Source organism: Cervus canadensis, chromosome 4, assembly GCF_019320065.1.
Source record: "Cervus canadensis isolate Bull #8, Minnesota chromosome 4, ASM1932006v1, whole genome shotgun sequence".
Classification (NCBI taxonomy): Eukaryota; Metazoa; Chordata; class Mammalia; order Artiodactyla; family Cervidae; genus Cervus; species Cervus canadensis.
The window spans coordinates 48,522,107-48,534,345 of NC_057389.1; the positions used below are offsets into that span (position 1 = coordinate 48,522,107).

Genomic DNA, 12,239 nt, shown 5'->3' on the forward strand with positions numbered 1-12,239 from the left:
AATATATTAACCATTTATCCTGACAAACAATAAATGCGTTATCAGAAAGAAGCATATTAGAGGAAATACATGTGTATAAGTATAATGCGTGGGCTTCCCTGGTGACTTAGTGGTAAAGAATCAGCTTGCAATGTAAGAGATGTGGGTTCAATCCTTGGGTTGGGAAGATCCCCTGGAGAAGGAAATGGCAGCCCATTCCAGTACTCTTGCCTGGGAAATGCCATGGACAGAGGAGCCTGGTGGGCTACAGGAGGCTGGTATGACTCCATGGAGTTGCAAGGGAGTCAGACACAACAACAGCAATGTATAATGCATAAAGTACATGATATTTATTACATATCATAAATCTGACATATAAATACTCTTCTGTAAATATGGATAAGTTTCATATTCTTTGGAAACTTTCACAAATCATCCGCAGTAGGAAATATGTTTTAGCTGGTTCTGTGTGGTACTGTTCCTTCAAGGCCAGACAGCTAGGAATATACCCTGTACAAACAGAAATAACCAACCCAACTGTAGCAGTTCCTGAGATTCTAGAACATTCTGGGCTTCAGCATATATATATATATATATATATATATAGATAGATAGATAGATAAATCTTTTTTTTTTTTTGAGAGGGGAGAAGTTTCAAGAATGTGTTCAGAGAATTGTTAAGATTACTTAACAATTACTTAACAATCTCTAATTGATGAGACCACCACTTTAGGGAATGGATGTGGGAATCATTGGGGGTTATCTAATTCTTTCTTCCCTATTAGTGCATTTCCATCCTGATCTTTCTCCCTTTGTTCTCTTTAAGATCTGACACTCTCCTTCAGTGTGAAGAGCCGCTCCAGAAGGTGTGTAAATGGCCCCTTGCAGGAAGCAGCCAGGAGGCGGCTCTGGGCACTGGAGAATGAGGACCAGGAGGTGCGTGCATTGTTTAAGGTGAGCTTCTGGGAGCAGTGCAACCTCATCTTTTGTCCTTCCACTACCTATACTCTCCCCAGCACCTAGGACAGTGCCAGGAACAAAATCCCTCAAGAAAACTTCTAACTGAATGCACAATAATGTATAGGTTCTCTGCTCAGCAGGAATGGGTCAACCCTTGGAATCAGAGTCAGAGAAAGCTTCATTTTAAATCTATTAATTTTTGATTGCCTGCATACTTCTGTAGAATGGGAATCATTATAATATCAAGTATACTTTTTAAAAAATGTGCATTTGACTCTTAAAAATTGTGATAAAATATACATAACATTTTCAGTTTTAATGATTTTTACTGTACACATCAGTGATATTAAATGCATTTATATTATTGTGCAACCATCACCACTATCCATTCTGGAATTTCTCATCATCCTGAACTAAAACACTGTACCCACTAAACAATAACTCTTCTCTATCCCCTTTCCTCAGTCACTGGTAACCTCTAAGTGTACTTTTTTAAGTACCAAAGTTACCAATCAAAAATTAATAGCTATAAAATTTAGAATGAGAGAAGGAAAAGACAATAAGATAAACCAGTTTCTCATCTTTCATAGTAGGTAGATAGTATCTTCAAGTTCTAGACCAAGGAAGGAGGGTATAATTAAATTATTTATATTTTAGGGGGTACTTCAGTCAGTTTAGTCGCTCTGTCTTGTCCGACTCTTTGCGATCCCATGAACCGCAGCACGCCAGGCCTCCCTGTCCATCACCAACTCCCGGAGTTCACCCAAACCCATGTCCATTGAGTCGGTGATGCCATCCAACCATCTCATCCTCTGTCATCATCTTCTCCTCCTGCCCTCAATCTTTCCCAGCATCAGGGTCTTTTCCAATGAGTCAGCTCTTCACATCAGGTGGCCAAAGTATTGGAGTTTCAGCTTCAACATCATAGTCCTTCAGACTCGCAACACCCAGGAGCTGATCTCCTTTAGATGGACTGGTTGGAAATCTCCTTCTGCAGTTCCAAGGACTCTCAAGAGTCTTCTCCACACCACAGTTGCAAAGGCATCAATCTTTGCCTCAAACTTTCTCATAGTCCAACTTCCCATCCATGAATGGACCACTGGAAAAAACATGCCTGACTGACGGACTTTGTTGACAAGTAATGTCTCTGGCTTTATATTGCTTGTCATAACATTAGGGTTGGTCATGACTTTCCTTCCAAGGAGTAAGCATCTTTTAATTTCATGGCTGAAGTCACCATCTGCAGTGATCTTGGAGCCCCCAAAATTAAAGTCAGCCACTGTTTCCACTGTTTCCCCATCTATTTGCCATGAAGTGATGGGACCAGATGCCATGATCTTAGTTTTCTGAATGTTGAGCTTTAAGCCAACTTTTTCACTCTCCTCTTTCACCTTCATCAAGAGGTTCTTTAGTTCCTCTTCACTTTCTGCCATAAAGCTGGTGTCATCTGCATATCTGAGGTTATGGATATTTCTTCCGGCAATCTTGATTCCAGCTTGTGCTTCATCCAGCCCAGTGTTTCTCATGATGTACTCTGCATATAATTTACATAAGCAGGGTGACAATATACAGCCTTGACATACTCCTTTTCCTATTTGGAACCAATCTGTTGTTCCATGTCCAGTTCTAACTGTTGCTTCCTGACCTGCATATAGGTTCCTCAGAGGCAGGTCAGGTGGTCTGGCATTCCCATCTCTTTCAGTATTTTCCACAGTTTATTGTGATCCGCACAGTCAAAGGCTTTGGCATAGGCAATAAAGCAGAAATAGATGTTTTCCTGGAACTCTCTTGCTTTTTCAATGATCCAGGGGATGTTGGCAATTTGATCTCTGGTTCCTCTGCCTTTTCTAAAACCAGCTTGAACATCTGGAAGTTCTTGGTTCACGTATTGTTGAAGCCTGGCTTGGAGAATTTTGAGCATTACTTTACTAGCGTGTGAGATAAATGCAATGGTGTGGTAGTTTGAGCATTCTTTGGCATTGCCTTTCTTCGGGATTGGAATGAAAACTGACCTTTTCCAGTCCTGTGGCCACTGCTGAGTTTTCCAAATTTTCAGGCACATTGAGTGCAGCACTTTCACAGCATTGTCTTTCAGGATTTGAAATCGCTCAACTGGAATTCCATCACCTCCACTAGCTGTGTTTGTAGTGATATTTTCTAAGGCCCACTTGACTTCACATTCCAGGATGTCTGGCTCTAGGTGAGTGATCACACCATCGTGATTATCTGGGTCTTGAAGATCTTTTTCTTACAGTTCTTCTGTGTATTCTTGTCACCTCTTTTTAATATCTTCTGCTTCTGTTAGGCCCATACCATTTCTGTCCTTTATCGTATCCATCTCTGCATGAAATATTCCCTTGGTATCTCTAATGTTCTTGAAGAGATCTCTAGTCTTTCCCATTCTGTTATTTTCCTCTATTTCTTTGCATTGGTCGCTAAGGAAGGCTTTCTTATATCTCGTTGCTATTCTATGGAACTCTGTATTCAAATGGGAATATCTCTCCTTTTCTCCTTTGCTTTTTGCTTCTTTTCTTTTCACAGCTATCTGTAAGCCCTTCTCAGACAACTATTTTGCCATTTTGCATTTATTTTCCATGGGAATGGCCTTGATCCCTGTCTCCTGTACAATGTCATGAACCTCCATCCATAGTTCATCAGGCACTCTATCAGATCTAGTCCCTTAAATCTATTTTTCACTGATTGCTAAATACAGTCTATACACCTATATGTTCTCGGGGGAGGGAGTGGCTGCAAGAAAACAATAGAAAAATCATTATTAAATCATTTAGATAAAATCTTTCAACCCAGAAATATACACAGAAATTAATGGAAAATTAATGAAAAATACTTTTTTTTTTTTTAAGATCAGTTCAAGATGAGAAAACTTTTCACTAGGAGATATACTCTATAGGAATTGCCAAAAGAAATTTTCAACTGAAAAGAAGTGATACAAGATGGGAATTAAATGGGTATAAGCTATTGATAGCATAAGAAAATATAAACTTACTAGCTTAATGCAAAAATCCTTACAAAAATAACACAAAGGAAAGGAGCATGTTGAATTATATTGATGCGATGATCTTTAATTTCATCAAAATATTTAATTATTAGACTTTGATAACAAGGAATAATATAACCCGCTGAACAGTCATTCACATCAATGAAAAATAACATAAAATGATATAGCTAAAAAGTCAGTAGAGGAATTAAATAGATTAACTGCATATTCAATATACCCAAGAATAAAAAGAGATTACAGAAGAGAAAAAAATAACTAGAAGATAAAGCGACTGCAACAAATTCTAGACCTAAATACATACATCACGATATTTGCATTAAATAGACAATCTAATTCAAGCACAGAATTTTTTTTTTTCATCATTTCTATTTACCCTGTTGATGAGAGAGTGATCTCCTCCTTTAAATTACATGAAATGCCTGAACAAATATCACCTGCCACTGGACAGATGAAAGAAACCACGATTCCTATTCACAGAGACTCAGAAAGACTTGGCAGACTCTGCCAAGTGGGGGGGAGGCCATTGCACACAGCGCAGGCCCACACGGGGCTGAATGAGGAACCAGGAATGAGCAGAGGCCGTGAGAGGTAGGCTCTGTAGTAAGGAGGGTGGGACGACCCTGCTTTTCTGAGCAAAGACTTAATTAGCTAATTTAAATAATTCCACACGCTGGCAAGAAACTGAGGCTTGCTACTGGGCATTAGCAGGCTCTGTGCCTGGTCTCTGAGATAAAGGGGCTTGTTTGGCAAGGAAACCTTATCTCCAGCAGCCAAGGTGGGAGGGAACTTTGTGAGTATGCTATCTGAGACCTTTCTAATGTTACCAAATGTCAAGACATCACTTAAATATTCAATCTTAATTTCAAATCTCACACTTGGCTAGGTTTTTAAGTAAAAGGCTCAAGTATATGACGTCTCATAGGGGGAAAAAAAAAAATATATATATATATATATATATGTATAAAATCAGATGGATTAACAGTGTTAGGATAGAAAAAAGCCATGCACACAGTAAGAATAAGAAAGCAAGTGTGGCTATATTTGTAACAGATGATATACATTTCAAGACAAAGAGTATTATCAGTCACAAAGAGGAACTTTGCATATGGATAAAAGGCTAATTTTACTAAGAAGATATTCTATTATGGGGTGTGCTTGTGCTGAAAATCAGGGCTTTACAGCACTTGAAACCGAAATAGGGCCAGCTAAAGGGATAAGGAGACAATTTTACTCTCACAAATGAATATTTAAATCACATTATCTATAATTGATAAAACTGGGTAAAAATATTAACAAGCACCTAGAATATTTAAACATTACCTTTATCTTGCAACTTACCTCAATTGAAATTTATAGACTTCTGCACCCAACTTTTCAGAATTTCACCAACATAGACAAAATGTTGAACCATAATATGCCTTTAAAAAAAGAGAGAGAGAAGAAAAAAGAAATAGTACAGAGTATGTTCTTTGACCACATGGATTAATTTAGAATCAATAAGAGTCAACAAATTAGAAAAGATCCAAATATCTGGAAATTATACACACACACACACTATGATATGGTCATCCCACGGAGTTTCCTAACTCTTTCTGCCAAGTGTAGATACAGTGAAGAAGTTTGTGACCTGAAAGAAGACCCTCTCTTGACCATGATGGCACTCTGATACTAAACTTTCAGTTCCCAGAATGGTTGAGATAAACATTTTTGTTGCTTATGAGCTTCCCAGTCTGTGATGTTTTGTTATAGGAACCCAGGAGGACTAATACACATACATTTTTAAAGGATCCATGCATCAAAGAAGAAATTACAAAGGAATTAAAAAATGCAAATGAAATGAAATTATGACACATTAAAAAAATCTGGTTGTGTCTATAGCTTTACATGGGCTTCCCTGGTGGCTCAGATGGTAAAGAATCTGCCTGAAGTGAGTTAGCAGCATATATAATTATATATAATATATTAAATACTACACTAAATATACATTATACTATAATAACTATAGTATGTTTATCAGCAGTAATCAAATTGTGCACTTAAGACTTTACACATCACTGTAGGTAAGGTTTATCTCAAAGAAATAATATGCAGTTATAAGAAGTTAAATGCCATTCAACACAACATTCATGGGACCTTATTTCAAACTCAGAAGACATGCCTGCTCTCTAGTCAGAGGGGTCTCAGTTTCAGCATCATATAGACCAGCACTTGCTGACTTCACAGCCTTGAAAAATCTTGTAAAGTCAAACTCTAAAATCCTCTAAGAAGCTGGGGTGGTACTTGCATTTCTCTCACTTGATTTTTGTCAGGTATATTAGCTTTCTATCACCACATAGCAATGAACCAGAGATTTAGCAGCTAAAATAACTTCCATGTTTTATCTCAAAGTTCTGTACATCAGAAGTTAGAGTGAGCTTGGCTGGATTCTCTGCTCTGGGTCTCACAAGACTGAAATCAAGGTATTGGAAGGGCCACAGTCTTATATAGAAGCTCTGCATAGGGGATTGGGATCAGCTTCCAAGATAATACAGATTTTTAGGCAAATTCAGATCTTTATTGTTGTAGTATTGACTGTGGCCCCTGTTTCTTTTTGGCTCTGAGTTGAGGGCATCCTAGCAGCTGCCTGCATTTCTCTCTCCATGTGCCGCCTCCAACTTTGTCAAACTTTGAATTTCTCTGACTTCCCCTCTGTTTTCTGTGATCAGTGAGAGAAAACTCTGCTTTTGAATTAGTCAAAAGGTCACCTGATTTTCAATTTTAATTACATGTTCAAAATCACTTCAAAGTTGAATCTAGATTAGTGCATGGTTGAATAACCTAGAAATGAGAATCTTGGGGGAAGGGAGTAGCCATCTTTAGAATTCTACCAACCATAGAAATCTTCTCCATAGCATTTACTATGGCAGGTGTGGATGAGTCATGGAAAGAACACTATTTTTGGGACCCCAGAAAATCGTGGAATAAAAGTGTAAAAAGTACCATCTTACCAACCAAATGAATATTTCAAATAATAATGTAACAAACTAGCTCTAACAGCAAACAAAGAATGTAATAAACAAATCAATATCAATATATCTCAGACATTTAAAAAATCTTATAGGGACTTGCCTTGCAGTCCGGCGGTTAAGACATTGCACTTCTACTGCAGGGAACATGGATCAAATCCCTGGTCAGGGAACTAAGACCTTGCATGAAAAGAAGTGCAATCAAAAACAAAAAAGGTTTATTGAAAAATTTGAAAAGCTATGTATCATATATTCCATCAAATGATAACACAGCTATCATAATAACAATTCCTTACATATGTGTAGAGCTTTATACTTGATTGGGAATCAAGATATGAATATTTCAATTTGCCTTAATCTTTGCAAATTCATACTTTTACTTAATTCGCCTTTTTTAACCATGAGATGACTTAATTAAGCCTTTCTTAACCAAAAGATGACTAACTTGAACATCACTAGATGGTCAATACTGAAATCAGATTGATTATGTACTTTGCAGCCAAAGATGGAAAAGCTCTACACATTCAGCATAAACAAGACTGGGAGCTGACTGTGACTCATATCATGAGCTCCTTGTTGCAAAATTCAGACTTAAATCGAAGAAAGTAGAGAAAATCATTAGGCCATTCAGGCATGACCTAAATCAAATCCCTTATGATTATACAGTGGAGGCAACAAATAGACTTAAGTGATTAAGTCTGGTAGACAATGTGTCTGAAGAATTAAGGATGGAATTTCATACCATCATACAGGCGGCAGTGACTAAAATCATCCCAAAGAAAAAGAAATGCAAGAAGGTAAAGTGGTTGTCTGAGGAGGCCTTGCAGTTAGCTGAGGAAAGAAAAGAAATGAAACGCACAGGAGAAAGGGAAAGATATATCCAACCGAAAGCAGAGTTACAGAGAATAGCAAGGAAATATAAGGAGACCTTATTCAATGAACAATGTAAAGAAAAAGAGGAAAACAAAAGAATGGGAAAGGCTAGAGATCTCTTTAAGAAAACTGGAGACATCAAGGAAACATTTCACGCAATGATGGGCACAATAAAGGACAGAAGCAATAAGGAGAGAAACAGTGAGGACATAAGAGAAGTAGAAGAGATTAAAAAGAGGTGGCAAGAATACACAGAACTATACAAAAAAGATCTTAATGAACCATATAATCACCATAGTGTGGTCACACACCTAGAGCCAGACATCCTGGAGTGTGAAGTCAAGTTGGTCTTAGGAAGCATTACTATGAACAAAGCTAATGGAGGTGACAGAATTCCAGCTAAGCTATTTCAAATCCTAAAAGATGATGCTGTTAAAGTGCTGCACTCAACATATCAGCAAGTTTGGAAAACTCAGCAGTGGCCACAGGACTGGGAAAAGTTAGTTTTCATTACAATCCCAAATAAGGGAAATGTCAAAGAATGTTCAAACTACCATACAATTGCTCTCATTTCACATGCTAGTAAGGTTATGCTCAAAAGCCTTCAGCAGTATATGAACTGAGAACTTCCAGATGTTCAAGCTGGATTTAGAAAAGGCAGAGGAACCAGAGGCCAAATTGCCAACATTGACTGGATCATGGAGAAAGCAAAAGAATTCCAGAAAAGCACCTATTTCTGCCTCATTGACTATGCTCAACTGTGGATCACAACAAACTATGGAAAATGCTTAAAGAGATGGACATATCAGAAAACCTTACATGTCTCCTGAGAAATCTGTATGTTGGTCAAGAAACAGCCATTAGAACCAGACAAGGAACAACAAACTGGTTGAAAATTGGGAAAGGTATATAAGGTTCTATATTGTCACTCTCCTTAATAAACCTGTATGCAGACTATATCAAGGGAAATGCCAGGCTGAATGAATCATGAGCTGGAATCTAGATTTCCAGGAGAAATACCAACAACCTCCAATATGCAGATGATACCACTAAAATGACAGAAAATGAAGAGGAACGAAAGAGCGTCTTGATGAGGGTGAAAGAGGAGAGTGAAAATGCTGGCTTATAACTCAACATTCCAAAAAATAGGACCAGGGCATCGGTCCCATCATTTCATGGCAAATAGATGAGGAAAAAGTAGAAATAGTGACAGATTTTATTTTATTGGGCTCCAAAATCACTGAAAACAGTGACTGCAGCCATGAAGTTAAAAGAAACTTGCTCCTTGGAAAGAAAGGTAAGATAGACCTAGACAGCATATTAAAAAGCAGAGACATCACCAGCAAAGGTCTGTGTAATCAAAGCTATGGTTTTCCGGTAGTCATGTATGGATGTGAGAATTGGACCATAAAGAAGTCTGAGCACCAAGGAATTGACACTTTTAAATTGTGGTGCTTGAGAAAATCTCTGAGGGTCACTTGGACAGCAAGAAGATCAAATCAGTCAGTCCTAAAGGAAGTCAACCATGAATACTCATTGAAAGGACTGATGCTACAGTTGATGCTCCCATACTTTGGCCACATGATGTGAAGAGCCTACTCAGTGGAAAACACCCTGATTCTGAGAAAGATTGAGGGCAAAAGGAGAAAGGGGCAGCAGAGGAAAAGATGATTAGATAGGATCTGTGAGTCAATGGACCAGAATCTGAGCAAATTCTAGGATACAGTGGAGGACAGAGAAGCCTGGCATGCTGTAGTCCATGGTGTACAAAGAGCCGGACATGACTTAGTGACTGAGAGCGATGTAACCATGAAAATAAAACAACACAAAATACCTCACAATGAATAGAGGAAATATCTTGTACAATTCAAATTAGTTGCCATTTGAAGACATTGAAGGTAAGATTACTAATATATTACTGTTCTACTAAAACAAGAATAACAGCTTCATACCCTATTTCAAACTGATCTATTTTGTATGTAAGCAAAATATGCAAGGCAGTTCAACATGTGAAAGATTATAAATGTTGATGTCCCAGTAGAGAAATTTGTAGATACTACCATTGGGTAAAAGGGTCTAGTCTTGCTTCCTCCTATGAGAAAAGGTTTTAAACAGTTGTGTTTTAAAATTTAAGCAGTTTTTGGATCTACATTTGTTCCCAACATCCCTGCATTGTTTGCTGAACATAGACATAATGTTGTTATGTTGGCCATGTTTTTAAACAACTCAAAACAAACAAAAAGAATGATGAAATCCAGTTTGAGATCATAGTTTAACTGCAAAAATATGAGCAGTTGTTAGGTGACAGGGTAGAGTTCTCTAAGGAAGGGTTTTAGAACCTTCAACAAAATGAGTCATCATGATAGAATTTTGGAGCTCTCCTTGTCTCCTTCTCCACCCTGAGGATGAAAATATCTGGCTTCCCTGGTGCTCAGCCTGGGTTGGTAAGAGGAATACAAGGCTGGTACATAGAATAAGCTAGGATATTTGGAAAGCAAAGACAAATATAATGAAAAAAATGAAAGAGAATACAATGCCTCATTTCCCATGCTAACAAAGACAAAAATTATAAAATGACTGAAATGAATAAAATGTTTGACAAAGTATTAAGAAATAAATCTGGAGCTTATCTTCTCTTCTGCATATAGCTTATTTTGTAAAATAAGTAGCAGTGGATGTGAGAGAGAATTGTTTACAGCAAGAGAAGAAAGGACACTAAGCAGAAGCATTTCTCCCAGTGGAAATATACAAGGATAGAAATTGTGGAAACATTGCTATTGTAAATACTTAAAAATTATTCTATCTTGCTTTCCCATTCTTCTTTCCCCATTTCTACTACCACCCATTTAACCTTTCATAAAAACATCTCTATCAGCTTTTGCTTTCATTATGTGTAACAAAAACTAAGGAAGAATAGTGGGAATGACTATATAAAAGAATAAAAAAGTTCACATTTTTTCCAAGAGTGACATCACTCTCCATATCCCAACTGGTTATGATTCAGAAGGGAGAGAAAGAAAAGGGAAGAATGAGACTTAATTGAAATGTAAAATGAAGGGGGAATATAACTCATTTAGTTTCTATTTGACAAGAGTTGAAAGTAATTTTTTTTAAACAAAACAGGAAGCATTTCACCAAATAAGTAATTTCTGATTTTGCCCAGGTGTCATAGATAGAAATATGGTGGATTTGAGGGCTTCCCAGGTGGTGCTAGTGATAAAGAATCTGCCTGCAATGCAGGAGACTTGGGTCTGATCCCTGGGTCAGGAAGATCCCTGGAGAATGGAATGGCTGGCTACCCACTGGAGCATTCTTGACTGGATAATTTCATGGACAAATGAACCTGGAAGACTATAGTCCATGAGGTCACAGAGTCAGAAATGACTGATCAATAAATAGTTTCACTTTGGGCTTGATCTTAAAAAGTTAAAGGCATAAATATAAACGATGATTATATAGACTTACTGACATGGAGTTTGTATTTTGAGTTCTCTTCTCCACTTTATAACTAACACGGACTCAGAATTTTCTACATCCATAAATTAAGGACTTATTCTCAAATCAGACAATTTCTAATGTGTCATTAACTCTAACAGAACAGAAAACAAACAAACAAAAAAGCCTACTGTGTTTTGAATTGCAACATTGAGAAGCAGCATAATTTATGGTGACAGTTAGTGGAATTAGAGATAACTAAGCTTTTCCTTTGAACTTCCCTGGTGGCCCAGCAACAAACAATCCATCTGCAAAGGGGGAGATGGAGTTTCGATCCCTGGGTCAAGAAAATCTCCTGGAGAAGAAATGGTATCCCACCCCGGTATTCTTGCGTGGGAAATCCCTCACAGAGAAGACTAGTGGACTACAGTCCATGAGGTCATAAAAGAGTCAGACATGACTTAGGGACTAAACAACAAGCTTTTCCTTTAATCTCACATGATCTATGACTTGGGACACACTTGTGCCACAGGTTTCTTGTCCACTAAAAACGCAGGTTGGATATGTGAGTGAAATTATATTTAGGACACTGACTCTTCCAAACACTGGACATATTGTAATCAACAAGCCAGATGATGTCCTTATATTAGCACTCTAAATTATCATCAATGAATGCATGCTGAGTCGCTTCAGTTGTGTCCAACTCTTTTAGACACTATGGACCGTAGCCCGCAAGGCTCCTCTGTCCATGAGATTCTCCAGGCAAGAATACTGGAGTGTGTGGCCATTTCCTTTTCCACACCAATGAATAAGGCAACAAATAAATGTGCAAGGTGGTTTTACGGGGTTGTATTTGCTATGAGGAAAACAAAAATGATAACGTGTTGAGTGACTAAATGACAGAGACCCTTTCAATCAGGTGGTTGTGGAAGGTGTCAGTGAGGAGGTGATGAATGTACAGTTGCTTC

General features: G+C 37.8%; 1 protein-coding gene across 2 annotated transcripts in view; it reads left to right on the forward strand.

The window, feature by feature from the left end:
- Positions 1-12,239, forward strand: part of SH3TC2 (SH3 domain and tetratricopeptide repeats 2) — a 69,651-nt gene that overhangs the window by 19,239 nt on the left and 38,173 nt on the right. For both annotated transcript variants that reach the window (XM_043465027.1, XM_043465028.1), the window contains exon 3: positions 806-933. In XM_043465027.1, coding sequence (XP_043320962.1) covers positions 806-933 — 128 coding nt within the window. The remainder of the gene's footprint in view (positions 1-805; positions 934-12,239) is intronic.